Below are 16,867 nucleotides of genomic sequence, written 5' to 3'. Positions count from 1 at the left end.
ATTTCGTGAATGTTCTGCATGTCAAAATGCAATTGCAGTGCTACATCTAACTAAGACTTAATCTAGTGTTACAGTTTCCAAAATTTGCTAACCATTGTTCTCTTTTGGACACTCACGGAGTCCCCACAGCACACATTAACCAGTGTTACCTAGTGTGTTAGATGCTGGAACAAAGTTGGTCCCCAGAAGGACGTTTAACTGCATGTGTGTTGGGTCCCCATAACTCATGTCTGAGGCATTTGTAAAACACTAATCCCAGTGTCAATGCCTGAAAAAGTACAGGATTTGGATTATTTCTTTGACATTGAGTTTAATATAATTTAGGGCTTTAGTTTCCAATTTCTAGTCATGATTCTTTGGTTTCATTTGAAAAATGTATTTGTTCAAGAAATTAGTTTCCATTGAATTAGCTGGCTGTCCATGTTTGTATACCAAAAACTGTGTTAAATGTTCCAGACATTGACCAGTGCAAGCGTGGAACCGACAGAAATGGATTCCAGTCTTCCGTCACTTTGTTCAAGCTCTCAGAGGAACATTGATGACCCCGAGGAAGACAGAGCTTCTAAACAGGTAGTTGTCTCACATTTTGGTTCATGCTTAACACTGTTTTACTTATTATTCTGTTTAAATCATTGTAATATTGATCCCCAGTGGCAGATTTGGTATATTGGTAAATTTTACCAAAGAGTCGGCATTTGGACACCTTTCAGATTCTTGATTTAGCTTTTGATGCTGCTGACTTGGACCTAGAGACTTTAATAACAATACTATTTGAATCAAATGTAACAGTGAGGGTCAGATGTGCCTGTACAATGTGTTGTGTTGACATGGGGTATGGCTGACTGACATTTGATGGCCACAAATCCTTAAAACTAATACGGCAAGCAGTTGAATGATCTGCATGTCAAAATGCAATTGCAGTGCTACATCTAACTAAGACTTAATCTAGTATTACAGTTTCCAAAGTTTGCTAACCATTGTTCTCTTTTGGACACTCACGGAGTCCCCACAGCACACATTAACCAGTGTTACCTAGTGTGTTAGATGCTGGAACAAAGTTGGTCCCCAGAAGGACGTTTAACTGCATGTGTGTTGGGTCCCCATAAATCATGTCTGAGGCATTTGTAAAACACTAATCCCAGTTGCAATGCCTGAAAATGTACAAGATTTGGATTATTTCTGTGACATTGTGTTTAATATATTTTAAAGGAATAGTACACCCAAAACATCATTAGCCTTCATTTTCTACTCACCCCCATGCTGAACAACACTCTGGAGGACTTTTTTGATATCTCAAATGCATCTGGAGATCTGGGAGGCTTCTTGCTGTCTGCTGACATTCAAATAATGGAGGTCTATGGCGCCCGAGGCAGAAAGGTCCATAAAAGTCCACAAAAACGTGTCAATATTCCTCCATACTGCTTGTCCAATGTATTCCAAGTGTCCTGAGTGGGTAGCATCCAGAATTTACTCGAAACGAAGTCATTTAGAATGTTTTTAGAGCATAAACAGTAGTGTATAGGATTTCCTCAAAGCGCGAGCCTGCGCAATCACGACGCTACGGAAGCCGGCACACCAAACCAGATGAAAGTGCGCATTCAGCGTCTGCTCTGCCAATAATGCAAGCGTAGAAGAAGAAATGTGCTGTTTACCTGTGCAAAGAAAGAAACAACGAAAGAAAAATGTCTGAGGACTTCAGTGTTGAGGAAGAGCATGAGTTCTTTGCCAAGCTGAATGCGCTGGTTTGGTCTGCCGGCTTCCGTAGCGTCGTGAACGCGCATGTGCGCGCTTTCAGGAAGTCCTATACACTACTGTTTATGCTCTAAAAACATTCTAAATGACTTCGTTTCGAGTAAATTCTGGATGCTACCCACTCAGGACACTTGGAATACATTGGACGAGCAGTATGGAGGAATATTGACACGTTTTTGTGGACTTTTATGGACCTTTCTGCCTCGGGCACAATAGACCTCCATTATTTGAATGTCAGCAGACAGCAAGAAGCCTCCCAGATCTCCAGATGCATTTGAGATATCAAAAAAGTACTCCAGAGTGTTGTTCAGCATGGGGGTGAGTAGAAAATGAAGGCTAATCATGTTTTGGGTGTACTATTCCTTTAAGGCTTAGTTTCCAATTTCTAGTCATGATTCTTTGGTTTCATTTGAAAAATTTATTTGTTCAAGAAATTAGTTTCCATTGAATTAGCTGGCTGTCCATGTTTGTATACCAACAACTCTTTGTTAAATGTTCCAGACATTGACCAGTGCAAGCGTGGAACCGACAGAAATGGATTCCAGTCTTCCGTCACTTTGTTCAAGCTCTCAGAGGAACATTGATGACCCCGAGGAAGACAGAGCTTCTAAACAGGTAGTTGTCTCACATTTTGGTTCATGCTTAACACTGTTTTACTTATTATTCTGTTTAAATCATTGTAGTATTGATCCCCAGTGGCAGATTTGGTATATTGGTAAATTTTACCAAAGAGTCGGCATTTGGACACCTATCAGATTCTTGAATTTAGCTTTTACATGCCGTTGAGTTGGACCTAGAGACTTTAATAACAATATTGATTGAATCAAATGTAACAGTGAGGGTCAGATGTGCCTGTACAATGTGTTGTGTTGACATGGGGTATGGCTGACTGACATTTGACGGCCACAAATCCTTAAAACTAATACGGCAAGCAGTTGAATGATCTGCATGTCAAAATGCAATTGCAGTGCTACATCTAACTGACCCCTTGCTCACACTGGCTCCGGTGCAGTTACCGAGCCGACGGAGACCGCAACTCCCGCACACCCCCTCTCACACCGCCCTTTTGACTACGGTGCGGTGCGGCTCTGCGGCTCCGGCAACAGGTCCGGAGATTTAACAGAAGTTCACTTGAGTTCACGTAACTTCACGCGATAACACGGCCCAAATAAAGGATTTTTGCGAGAGCTTGTTGCGGAGGGCTCCGGCACGCCGCAAGGATAGCTTTCTTGCGGGATTTTCTGCAGCGCCGGAGTGTCTCGGTAACCGCAGCCGGACAGCTCAGCAGCCGGTGAGAGAGGTTTACGTCTTTTTAATGACTTGGAATCACTGCGGCGCCGCACCCACCGCACCGCAACGGTAAGACCGGAGTCGGTGTGAGCCTGGGGTGAGACTTAATCTAGTGTTACAGTTTCCAAAATTTGCTAACCATTGTTCTCTTTTGGACACTCACGGAGTCCCCACAGCACACATTAACCAGTGTTACCTAGTGTGTTAGATGCTGGAACAAAGTTGGTCCCCAGAAGGACGTTTAACTGCATGTGTGTTGGGTCCCCATAACTCATGTCTGAGGCATTTGTAAAACACTAATCCCAGTGTCAATGCCTGAAAAAGTACAAGATTTGGATTATTTCTTTGACATTGAGTTTAATATAATTTAAGGCTTTAGTTTCCAATTTCTAGTCATGATTCTTTGGTTTCATTTGAAAAATGTATTTGTTCAAGAAATTAGTTTCCATTGAATTAGCTGGCTGTCCATGTTTGTATACCAACAACTCTGTGTTAAATGTTCCAGACATTGACCAGTGCAAGCGTGGAACCGACAGAAATGGATTCCAGTCTTCCGTCACTTTGTTCAAGCTCTCAGAGGAACATTGATGACCCCGAGGAAGACAGAGCTTCTAAACAGGTAGTTGTCTCACATTTTGGTTCATGCTTAACACTGTTTTACTTATTATTCTGTTTAAATCATTGTAATATTGATCCTCAGTGGCAGATTTGGTATATTGGTAAATTTTACCAAAGAGTCGGCATTTGGACACCTATCAGATTCTTGATTTAGCTTTTACATGCCGTTGAGTTGGACCTAGAGACTTTAATAACAATACTATTTGAATCAAATGTAACAGTGAGGGTCAGATGTGCCTGTACAATGTGTTGTGTTGACATGGGGTATGGCTGACTGACATTTGATGGCCACAAATCCTTAAAACTAATACGGCAAGCAGTTGAATGATCTGCATGTCAAAATGCAATTGCAGTGCTACATCTAACTAAGACTTAATCTAGTGTTACAGTTTCCAAAATTTGCTAACCATTGTTCTCTTTTGGACACTCACGGAGTCCCCACAGCACACATTAACCAGTGTTACCTAGTGTGTTAGATGCTGGAACAAAGTTGGTCCCCAGAAGGACGTTTAACTGCATGTGTGTTGGGTCCCCATAACTCATGTCTGAGGCATTTGTAAAACACTAATCCCAGTTGCAATGCCTGAAAATGTACAAGATTTGGATTATTTCTTTGACATTGAGTTTAATATAATTTAGGGCTTTAGTTTCCAATTTCTAGTCATGATTCTTTGGTTTCATTTGAAAAATGTATTTGTTCAAGAAATTAATTTCCATTGAATTAGCTGGCTGTCCATGTTTGTATACCAACAACTCTTTGTTAAATGTTCCAGACATTGACCAGTGCAAGCGTGGAACCGACAGAAATGGATTCCAGTCTTCCGTCACTTTGTTCAAGCTCTCAGAGGAACATTGATGACCCCGAGGAAGACAGAGCTTCTAAACAGGTAGTTGTCTCACATTTTGGTTCATGCTTAACACTGTTTTACTTATTATTCTGTTTAAATCATTGTAATATTGATCCTCAGTGGCAGATTTGGTATATTGGTAAATTTTACCAAAGAGTCGGCATTTGGACACCTATCAGATTCTTGATTTAGCTTTTACATGCCGTTGAGTTGGACCTAGAGACTTTAATAACAATACTATTTGAATCAAATGTAACAGTGAGGGTCAGATGTGCCTGTACAATGTGTTGTGTTGACATGGGGTATGGCTGACTGACATTTGATGGCCACAAATCCTTAAAACTAATACGGCAAGCAGTTGAATGATCTGCATGTCAAAATGCAATTGCAGTGCTACATCTAACTAAGACTTAATCTAGTGTTACAGTTTCCAAAATTTGCTAACCATTGTTCTCTTTTGGACACTCACGGAGTCCCCACAGCACACATTAACCAGTGTTACCTAGTGTGTTAGATGCTGGAACAAAGTTGGTCCCCAGAAGGACGTTTAACTGCATGTGTGTTGGGTCCCCATAACTCATGTCTGAGGCATTTGTAAAACACTAATCCCAGTTGCAATGCCTGAAAATGTACAAGATTTGGATTATTTCTTTGACATTGAGTTTAATATAATTTAGGGCTTTAGTTTCCAATTTCTAGTCATGATTCTTTGGTTTCATTTGAAAAATGTATTTGTTCAAGAAATTTATTTCCATTGAATTAGCTGGCTGTCCATGTTTGTATACCAACAACTCTTTGTTAAATGTTCCAGACATTGACCAGTGCAAGCGTGGAACCGACAGAAATGGATTCCAGTCTTCCGTCACTTTGTTCAAGCTCTCAGAGGAACATTGATGACCCCGAGGAAGACAGAGCTTCTAAACAGGTAGTTGTCTCACATTTTGGTTCATGCTTAACACTGTTTTACTTATATTCTGTTTAAATCATTGTAATATTGATCCCCAGTGGCAGATTTGGTATATTGGTAAATTTTACCAAAGAGTCGGCATTTGGACACCTATCAGATTCTTGATTTAGCTTTTCGATGCTGCTGACTTGGACCTAGAGACTTTAATAACAATACTATTTGAATCAAATGTAACAGTGAGGGTCAGATGTGCCTGTACAATGTGTTGTGTTGACATGGGGTATGGCTGACTGACGTTTGACGGCCACAAATCCTTAAAACTAATACGGCAAGCAGTTGAATGATCTGCATGTCAAAATGCAATTGCAGTGCTACATCTAACTAAGACTTAATCTAGTGTTACAGTTTCCAAAATTTGCTAACCATTGTTCTCTTTTGGACACTCACGGAGTCCCCACAGCACACATTAACCAGTGTTACCTAGTGTGTTAGATGCTGGAACAAAGTTGGTCCCCAGAAGGACGTTTAACTGCATGTGTGTTGGGTCCCCATAACTCATGTCTGAGGCATTTGTAAAACACTAATCCCAGTTGCAATGCCTGAAAATGTACAAGATTTGGATTATTTCTTTGACATTGAGTTTAATATAATTTAGGGCTTTAGTTTCCAATTTCTAGTCATGATTCTTTGGTTTCATTTGAAAAATGTATTTGTTCAAGAAATTAGTTTCCATTGAATTAGCTGGCTGTCCATGTTTGTATACCAACAACTCTTTGTTAAATGTTCCAGACATTGACCAGTGCAAGCGTGGAACCGACAGAAATGGATTCCAGTCTTCCGTCACTTTGTTCAAGCTCTCAGAGGAACATTGATGACCCCGAGGAAGACAGAGCTTCTAAACAGGTAGTTGTCTCACATTTTGGTTCATGCTTAACACTGTTTTACTTATTATTCTGTTTAAATCATTGTAATATTGATCCTCAGTGGCAGATTTGGTATATTGGTAAATTTTACCAAAGAGTCGGCATTTGGACACCTATCAGATTCTTGATTTAGCTTTTACATGCCGTTGAGTTGGACCTAGAGACTTTAATAACAATACTATTTGAATCAAATGTAACAGTGAGGGTCAGATGTGCCTGTACAATGTGTTGTGTTGACATGGGGTATGGCTGACTGACATTTGATGGCCACAAATCCTTAAAACTAATACGGCAAGCAGTTGAATGATCTGCATGTCAAAATGCAATTGCAGTGCTACATCTAACTAAGACTTAATCTAGTGTTACAGTTTCCAAAATTTGCTAACCATTGTTCTCTTTTGGACACTCACGGAGTCCCCACAGCACACATTAACCAGTGTTACCTAGTGTGTTAGATGCTCGAACAAAGTTGGTCCCCAGAAGGACGTTTAACTGCATGTGTGTTGGGTCCCCATAACTCATGTCTGAGGCATTTGTAAAACACTAATCCCAGTTGCAATGCCTGAAAATGTACAAGATTTGGATTATTTCTTTGACATTGAGTTTAATATAATTTAGGGCTTTAGTTTCCAATTTCTAGTCATGATTCTTTGGTTTCATTTGAAAAATGTATTTGTTCAAGAAATTAGTTTCCATTGAATTAGCTGGCTGTCCATGTTTGTATACCAACAACTCTGTGTTAAATGTTCCAGACATTGACCAGTGCAAGCGTGGAACCGACAGAAATGGATTCCAGTCTTCCGTCACTTTGTTCAAGCTCTCAGAGGAACATTGATGACCCTGAGGAAGACAGAGCTTCTAAACAGGTAGTTGTCTCACATTTTGGTTCATGCTTAACACTGTTTTACTTATTATTCTGTTTAAATCATTGTAATATTGATCCTCAGTGGCAGATTTGGTATATTGGTAAATTTTACCAAAGAGTCGGCATTTGGACACCTATCAGATTCTTGATTTAGCTTTTACATGCCGTTGAGTTGGACCTAGAGACTTTAATAACAATACTATTTGAATCAAATGTAACAGTGAGGGTCAGATGTGCCTGTACAATGTGTTGTGTTGACATGGGGTATGGCTGACTGACATTTGATGGCCACAAATCCTTAAAACTAATACGGCAAGCAGTTGAATGATCTGCATGTCAAAATGCAATTGCAGTGCTACATCTAACTAAGACTTAATCTAGTGTTACAGTTTCCAAAGTTTGCTAACCATTGTTCTCTTTTGGACACTCACGGAGTCCCCACAGCACACATTAACCAGTGTTACCTAGTGTGTTAGATGCTGGAACAAAGTTGGTCCCCAGAAGGACGTTTAACTGCATGTGTGTTGGGTCCCCATAACTCATGTCTGAGGCATTTGTAAAACACTAATCCCAGTTGCAATGCCTGAAAAAGTACAAGATTTGGATTATTTCTTTGACATTAAGTTTAATATAATTTAGGGCTTTAGTTTCCAATTTCTAGTCATGATTCTTTGGTTTTGACATGATTCAGCATTTGGACACCTACAGTATCAGGTTCCTGTTTTAGCTTTTCGATGCTGCTGAGTTGGACCTCGAGAATTTAGTAACAATACTAATTGAATCAAATGTAACAGTGAGGGTCAGATTTTGGTTCATGCTTAACAGTGTTTGACTTATTATTCTTTTTAACTTGCATTTAATGGACACTAGTCCTGAACACCAGTGCGTGTAGAAGTGGATCTGCAGTGCTATATTCAAGAATTTTTCTATCTGAATAGTTTTTGAAGTTTGCTTATTAAGTATCCTTATTTAAGGACACTAATTGCCCCCACAGCACACATTAACCACTGTTAAGTGTTGAAGCAAACTGATTTTCAGGAAATGGTTTGGTTATGTTTATGCTACACAGGAGGTCTTTTTAATTTTTTTTTTACTTTTGTGAAACTTTTCTATTGTCCTTGTAGGAAAAAAAATCAGCCATTAATAAAAAAAAAAAAGGAATCTTCAATTATCCTGATATCAAATCTCCTTAATAATCAAGTTATTTCGTAATTTGTTTGTTTCTCATTTTTTAATGGTCAAAGGTTTCATGGCTCTAGTTTCTTTACTGAAACAAATATGTCTATCTCTTTTCCAGAATTTCACACAGTGTCTTGATGAAAACAAATTAATACCTAAATTGCGGCGTGCTAAAAGTGTCATAGTAAGCTTTTCTTACGCTTTTCTTTCACCTAGTATTACACAGAGAACCACTATCTTTAAAAATAAAACTGCATATTCATTGTTTGTGTCCCATTTAGATGAAAAATGTGGATCTTGAAGATTCTGACGACCTTTTTGACTCACTATCGGGTAGTGGCGAAGAATACGTACCTGATTCCGGAACTGAGGAAAGCGATACTGGGAGTGAGGCATTAAATATTCAGCCCAAGTATTCCCATACAGACTTGATCAGCAAGTTTTCATCTTCAGAAACTGTTATGGAATGTGACAGTACATCTGTCAATGTTGTCTCAGACATTTCTGGCAATGAATCATGCTCTATAGTTGTTGGTGCATGCCAAAAGAAGGAAGGAAAAAGGGTCTACGACAAGAAGCATTACTGCCTGTACTGCTGCAAACCATTTTCCAAAATGGCAAGACCTCTCCAGCAAGTACATGAAGATAAAATGGACGTGGCTAAAGCACTTAGCTTTCCAAAAGGTTCCAAGGAGAGAAAAAAACATCTAGATTTCATCCGCAATAAAGGAAACTATGCTCACAATGCCAACGTAATAAAATCAGGTGATGGAGTGTTGGTGCCATTCAAGCGACCAAAGGAAGAAATGAAGAGTGCAGACTTCATGCACTGTGCATATTGCCAAGGTCTTTTTACAAGAAAAGTGCTATGGCGCCACATACGGAGTTGTGCTCTTAGACCAGAATCAGTCCGTTTAAAACCAGGAAAAAATCGCGTGCAGTCCTTCTGTACTTATGTTGGTGGCGTACCTTCCAACATTGGCAAACAATTGTGGGGAATAATCAGTGCAATGAATCCTGGTCCAATTACAGATCTTGTCAAGAATGACTCTGTAATTACTGAGTTAGGGCAACATTTGCTGAACAAGGGTGGTACTTCACTCAGGAATCAACAATGTGTACGTGAAAAGATGAGAGAATTGGCAAGGTTGCTGTACAATGCCAGGAAATACACAACTTTAAAAAAAATGGAAGAACTCATAGATCCAAAAAACTACATGGAGACTGTGAGAGCTGTCCAGTTCACATGTGGATTTGATAGTGAAAGAAGCGTGTTCAAGATCCCATCACTGGCTAATAAACTTGGAAATTCTCTAGTCAAAGTTAGCAAACTGTTAAAGGCACAGGGTTTGATCTGGAATAACTCAGAACTTGTGAGAAAGGCAACTGCGTTTCAAGATGTCCATCAGGAGAAGTGGAATGAGTTAATCTCTGCTACTGCCCTAAGAAACATCAGAGAGTCTAAGTGGAACGTACCAACTCTCATGCCCTTTACTGAAGATGTCCAAAAGTTGCATGCACATCTCAATCAAATCCAAGATGAATGCTGCTGTTTGCTCTCCGAAAGTTCCTCTACAGAAGCTTGGATAAAGTTGACAAAGTCATTGCTTGCCCAGATCATTCTTTTTAACCGACGTAGAGAAGGAGAAGTTGCTAGCATGCCTTTGGCAGCCTTTTTGTCCAGAGATACATCTGACCAGCACCAAGATGTCGACTGGGCACTTACTGAAGTGGAGAAAAAACTCTGTCAGCACTTCTCAAGGATTGTCACCAGAGGAAAACGAGGGCGGCCAGTTCCGATTCTTCTAACTCCTAAAATGCTGTCTGCTTTAGAACTTCTAGTTAAATTGAGAGAAGCCTGTGGCGTTTTAAAAGACAACTTATATTTGTTTGCAAGACCAGAAGCCATGACACATTTCCGAGGCTCAGACTGCCTCCGTGACTTTGCAAGAGCCTGTGGCGCCAAGTGTCCGAGGTCTCTGACATCTACCAAACTACGAAAACATGCTGCAACACTTTCAACTGTCTTGAATATGACTAATACAGAAATGGATCAACTGGCAACCTTTCTGGGACATGACATTAGAATTCATCGTGAGTTCTACAGGCTTCCAGAGAAGACCCTACAACTTGCCAAGATCAGCAAAGTTCTGATGGCCTTAGAAAATGGAAGATTGGCAGAGTTTCATGGCAAGAACTTGGATGAAATTCAGATCGACCCGGATGGTATGTTTATCTGTTCTGTGCATCATTTGCAGCTTTGAAAACTGTACTGAAAAATTAATACAGCCTATGGAGACTATAGCTGGTCAAACTGCTTCTCAGAAGCTGCTTTTTGTCTACTCTAAACATCACCTGCCAATTTTCCGAGCTGCAGTCTCAGTGCTTGATGTTTGCACTGGAATATTCCTCCACATGCACAAATTTCAAGCTCACAACGAGCTTGACTTTTGTGAGCTCGTACAACCAGAAGATATATGATTCACAAATGAATTAGACATCTTCTACAATGCAGTTCAGAGGGCTATGAGTTAATTATTATAGATGATTGGTTAAAATTAGGGCTGCAACTAACGATTATTTTAAAAATCGATGAATCGGCCGATTATTTTTACGATTAATCGATGAATCGGACAAAAAATATTTTTTATACTAACCTCTTTATTCCAAAATAAACATTTTAGACAGAACAAACAAGCACACAAGTAGAGGTTGCTCATTAACTGTACTGGTGCAATATGAAAAATAAATGTTTGTGATAAAACTATGCAAACTTACACTAGAAATGTAGCTGTACATCCACAAAATATAGGCTACTTTGTTTCATAAAGCGCAAAAAAAGACAGGCATTTTTGTTTTTAAAAGCCCCTAAGGGGTTCAAACAATAGGTCCCCCCATTTCAACAAATGAGTTTTTTTTTAGACTAGAAGAGTTCTGCCTTTTAAGACTGGAAAGTATAGCAGTTAAAGTTGCTGCTTGAGAAAATACTGAACCATAGAGATAAAAATAGCCCTGTGATTCAAATTATGAATTGTATTTGGAATAAAAATGAGAGAACTAGGGGTGCTAAAAAACACATCCTCCAAAGACAGATATTTACATGGGAATGTGGCAGATAATTAATTGACATATTACTAATCTTGCTGGATTTTATTCTGCTTTACTTCCATAAATTGCAGGATCTTCTTTACTCTATCTTTGCCAGAAGATTTAAGCTTTAAAAGCCTTGCCCTCATAATTTTCACGTTAATTTATTTATAAAGGCTATTTTAATTATTGTGATCAATTTGCGCCATCAATCCCGGCACATGCGCGCTTCATTTGCAGTCTGGACGCTGAGGGTAAACATCCTGCGGCTCTGACTGCAGCGCTGAGAGGGATTCCTGCGGGAGAACGGGGTTGGGATGGGGGAGGCGCTCCACGGCAGAGTAGAAATGATACATGCTTTCACGTAAGAGTCTCCAAAAGCCGCCAGTGACACCAAAGAGTCGACAGATTTGTCGCTAGTCGCTTTTTTTTTTAAATAGTCGCTGGAGGGGTCTGAAAAGTCGCTAAATATAGCGACAAAGTCGCTGAGTTGGCAACACTGCGCACCTGCAGCGCTGGCTCACTCTGCCGTAATTTTTTTTCTTCCCCCGTTTCAGTCAAGTGGCAGTGATGACGGCGGCGGCGGATGACGCATTAATCGCGCTCCACAAATAATCGATGATGAAATTCATTGCCAACGCTTTTAAAAGTCTATTTTTATCGATTCGTTGTTGCAGCCCTAGTTAAAATGTACTTTCAATTGGTCAATTCAGAACTTGACCATGCTCCTAACCTGTCCACTCATTTAAGAAAAATTCTAACTGCAAAAAAACTGCCCAGTTGTGAGATAATTCACCAAATCTGGCAAAACTGATTTAGACAGTCCTTTAATATACATGTTTTTGTGGTTTAAACAGAAAATCTAAACTCTGATGATAACAAGGATGACAACAATGCGGTGGATGAGGAAATCTCTTCTGCTATTGGTAAGATTTTTGAATATGTAAAATACAATATAAGGTATTTTAGAGCAACTTTTTGTTAGTTTTTTCACTTTATGTATAACCTGGTTTGAGCACACAGTTGAGTTGTTTGTAACTAAATGGAAAGATTCTTATAGGATGTCCTAACTCTTAAGAATTAGAATATTTTTCCAAAATTCATTTTCACTTTAACAAATCTTTACTTTATTTCCTTAAGTACAACGCAAGATCTAAATTGCTGTATTCACAGTTGTTATCATAAAAAGCATGCTACTCTAATTTTTGTAGAACCATCAGAAGTGCAAACCCTTCCTCAAAATAGAAACATGACACCACCAGCATCAAGGAAAGGTAAATCACCACCCTCATACTCAACAGATAATGATCAAGAGGAGATACAATTGAAAGGCAGCACAACAAGACCTTGCTCGAAAGGTAAACCAGTACAACCCTTACGTACTTTGACTCAGTCCACAACTCATTGTGGGATGTTAGGGTGTCATGCAAGTATTTGGAGTGGGCCTTATAATGGATTTCTAGTTACTCTGTTTTGGCCTCTCTCTTGCCCCTCACACCCGCAACCTCTTAGTCAACAGCCTGGTCTGTTGTTCCAGCAGTCATACTCCCATTATTTATTTACCTCTCTCTCATTCCGCCATTCCACAATATTTATAAATGTATTTATTATTACATGTGTTCTGAGGTTTCTCAGTTTGCTTATCTGATCCTTTTTAAGGCAAAGGACCTGCAAAGAGAACACCGTGGACTGCAGACGAAGTTAATGCCGTCGAGAAACACCTGGGTTCTTTCATAAAATCTTTCACAGTGCCAGGAAAACATCATTGTGAAAAATGCTTAAAGGCAGAACCAGTGGCTTTAAAAAATCGAACATGGCAAAATGTGAAATTTTTCATTCATAACCGCATTACAACTAACAGGAAGAAGCTTCAGAGCCGTTAAATAGGCGTTTATGTATATTTCATTTTCCTTTTTCTATGTAAGTTCCAATGACTTGTTTGATGTGTTTTTTACATACTGCTTCAGTGTTACTTTAGAAGAAGCATTTTTTGTCATTTCGTTGTTTTAAATGTTTATTTGGAAAACTTGAAGTGTAGGTTAATCTCTCACAACTTTAAGATAAGGTTTTCTTTTTTTATTATACAGTCACTAGGCATCTTTGTGCTTCAATGGTAATTTAAAAGAAGCATTACTTGTCATTTCATTGTTTTAAATGTTTATTTGAAAAACTTAAATTGTAGATTCATCTCTGACACCTTTAGGATAAGGTTGTTTCTTTTTTTCTTATACAGCCACAAGGCATCGTTGTGCTTCAATGTTAATTTAAAAGAAGCATTTTTTGTAATTTCATTGTTTTAAATGTTTATTTGAAAAACTTGAAGTGTAGATTCATTTCTGACACCTTTAGGATAAGGTTGTTTCTTTTTTTCTTATACAGCCACAAAGCATCTCTGTGCCTTTAGTTAAATAAAAAGGTGTTCTGCAATGATTTGTTTTTATGTAATCATTTCCTTATGTTAATGATGTTATTTTCTGATGTTAGTGATAAATTATTGATCATTCTGTTTAAATCTAATAAGGCTGATGGAATATTTCAGGAAATTGAACAAAGGTCCCCACTAGGTAAGTTAGTATGTGTAAATTATGCAAATAATATGTAAATCTGGTCCCCATCTGACATGTTTTTTAGAAAGTTATTGAGTCCCCTTAAAGGATGGCCCAGACAGCTTGATTACCCTACTTTTGAAATTGAGTTATTTGAAGCTGTGTATAGGGTAATACAGCTATAAATAGTGTAAAATATTTTTTTTGAGTTTGTAGAACCACTAGAAAGTGTGGTCCCCACAAGTGATGATAGAAAACTTAGTCCCCACTTCCCATGGAAACCAGTCTGTGTGTGTGTGTGTGACTATAAATGTAGAATGTGTGAGAGCAAACTGTCCTTATAGCTGTATGTTGCCGCTTTTTAGACCAATCAAACCCACAAAGTAATCATTACTAGCCTACATGCAGTCTAATTAAAAGAACATTAGATATGAGAAAAATTTCCCCTGGAACTGAAGTGCCAAAATAATGATTGACGTGACGTCGGCATATTATTTGTAACAGAATAAACTTTCGCGCCCCAGTGTTGCCAACTCAGCGACTTTGTCGCTATATTTCAGACCCCTCCAGCGACTCTTTTTCAAAAAAACAAATCTAGCGCCTTTTGGAGACTCTTACGTGAAAGCACGTATCGTTCCTTTTCTTGTCCTCCAGCGGCAGGTGCTGCCGTGGGGCGCCTCCCCCGTCCCAACCCCGTTCTCCCCCGCTATTGCAGGAGTCCCTATCAGCGCTGCAGTCAGAGCAGAGACACAGCATGTTTAACTTTTGCGTCCAGACTGCAAATAAAGCGCACATGCGCCGGGATTGACGGCGCAGGTTGATCATAAATAACTGAATTTGAAATATTTTATCTTAAATAAATAACGGCGTTTGATTCACACAGCCACATGTTCATGTTTCTGGTTAGGAGTGGAGAGCGAGTATCCACTCATCGGGCAGAGAGCTGTGTGCATTCTTCTTCCCTTTGCCACATCATATCTCTGTGAGATGGGCTTTTCAGCTGCTGCTTCAATGAAAACAAAATACAGATCTCAGCTGAACATTGAGCATGACTTGAGAGTGGCAGTATCAAGCCTGCAACCCCGTTTTGAGAAACTGCAATGCAAAACAGGCTCATTGCAGCCACTAATGCAGGGATAAATAGACCTGTCTTGCCAGATGGATTTCACTTCTTTTCTTTTATTAACAGATTGCAGAGTGGCACTTTAATTTTTTCTATCTTTGAGCTTGATACAAATTTTGACACAGCTGCATTTTTATTTTCTTTATTTTTGAGCTTGCTGTTATTTGATGTAGATTTGTATTTAGATACTACTTGTTACTTCAATAAAATTGGAACATTTTAAGATTGTTGAATATTTCATTAGCATTGTGTTGGGGCGATGGGGACAGGCGGGGCTTGAAAATTCCCCCTTGTCCAAAGTGGGGAATGACAGAAAAAGTTTGAGAACCACTGAACTAGATCAACAAGCTTTTTCCTCCAGATGGAGTTTTGTGTGTTTAGAGCAGTGACTCAGTGTATGTGAGCAGGTTGCTAGTTGCTTCAAAGAAGGGTGAGACATCAGATTTAACAAGCTATGATAAAGTGTCCTGTTGCATTCAAGGGAAGGTTCAAACTCAAATTGAATTGAATATCTCTCTACCTTGTACTGTTATATATCTAACTGGATTATTTTGCTTTTGCCATTAGGTGTTTTTTCTTATAGAAGTGGATGTAGAAAATACAGATATACAGTCCATACTGACAACAAACAAAACTGGTAGACAATTTTATGGCAAGAACAAATTCTTAAAAGTAACTTTATATGAACCCAAAGTGAAAAGAGCTAGCAATTTCTTTAAAAATTATGAACTTTATGGATTTTCTTTATTTTCAAGGCAAGCGTTACTAAAAAAAAAAAAAAAAATAACCCCACTTCTTATATTTCAAAAGTCTGTTTAAGATGCTGGAAATTGCAATGGGTTCCTGAACAAAACCCTTAATCCCTGATTGATCCACTGCTCCCCAAGGGGCTGGGTCTAAATGTAGAGAACCAGTTTCTCCATTGTGCAACAATAAAGGGATTAACATTTGTAGGGGAGTGGTGCCTGGTGGTCAGATCATGGAGCTTGGAATCCTTAGGTTCTGAGTTGGAGCCCCACTCCCACAGACCGCCACTATGGCTCTCTGAGCAAAAGACCCTTAATCCCACACTGCTCCCCGGGCGCCCCATGATGGCAGCCTACTGCTCCCTAGGGGGATGGATTAAATGCAGAGGCAAATTTCTCCACTGTGAGATCAATAAATAAAAAACCAATAGATATAGGCCTTCACCTTCTTACAAGGAGCTGAAGCGTCATACTTCTTCCTCTCCAGGATTCTGAATTGTGATCTAATTAAACCTCCGCCACATAACAAGGAGGAGTAGGATTTCAGAAAGAAAATCACACCCTACAGGTTGGGTGATTGGACAAATCTTTCCACCGTCAATGTTAGACTCAAGGGCTCATTATGCTGGAGGTACGGACGTTCCGAGCAGAAAATGATCCGCCCGTCACATCTTCTGTAGCATTTATACTCTCATTACAACTTTTCTCCTGTTGTGGCTGGCTCTGGCTAGCTCTTGGGGGTGACAACACCACAACACACAAGGAAGTAGAAAACACAACCTTTTACAACTTTATCAAAGCGTCTTCATGCCGTTCGACAGCAATTTGAGAACAATTCGAGAGCATTTATTTTTCCTGGAGTTTTTCCACAATGCGTTGAGAGTGGTTATATATATATATATATATATATATATATATATATATATATATATATATATATATATATATATATATATATATATATATATATACATATATATATA

The 16,867-nt window shown here is 39.1% G+C and overlaps 2 protein-coding genes across 5 annotated transcripts in view; both read left to right on the top strand.

The window, feature by feature from the left end:
• mettl15 (methyltransferase like 15) overlaps nt 1-16,867 on the top strand; it is a 102,400-nt gene that overhangs the window by 64,486 nt on the left and 21,047 nt on the right. The gene's annotated exons all lie outside the window — the stretch shown is intronic.
• LOC119782655 lies at nt 467-13,863 on the top strand. The gene is made up of 12 exons (XM_038283696.1): nt 467-570; nt 2,254-2,367; nt 3,548-3,661; nt 4,434-4,547; nt 5,320-5,433; nt 6,205-6,318; nt 7,091-7,204; nt 8,501-8,566; nt 8,664-10,608; nt 12,327-12,395; nt 12,681-12,827; nt 13,129-13,863. Exons 1-12 carry the CDS (start codon nt 490-492, stop codon nt 13,350-13,352), a joined length of 3,216 nt encoding a protein of 1,071 aa, XP_038139624.1. The 5' UTR covers nt 467-489; the 3' UTR covers nt 13,353-13,863.

The sequence above is a fragment of the Cyprinodon tularosa genome, unplaced genomic scaffold, assembly GCF_016077235.1.
Source record: "Cyprinodon tularosa strain WSP-4 unplaced genomic scaffold, ASM1607723v1 ctg197, whole genome shotgun sequence".
Lineage (NCBI taxonomy): Eukaryota > Metazoa > Chordata > Actinopteri > Cyprinodontiformes > Cyprinodontidae > Cyprinodon > Cyprinodon tularosa.
This window is presented reverse-complemented; position numbering and strand designations above follow the sequence as displayed.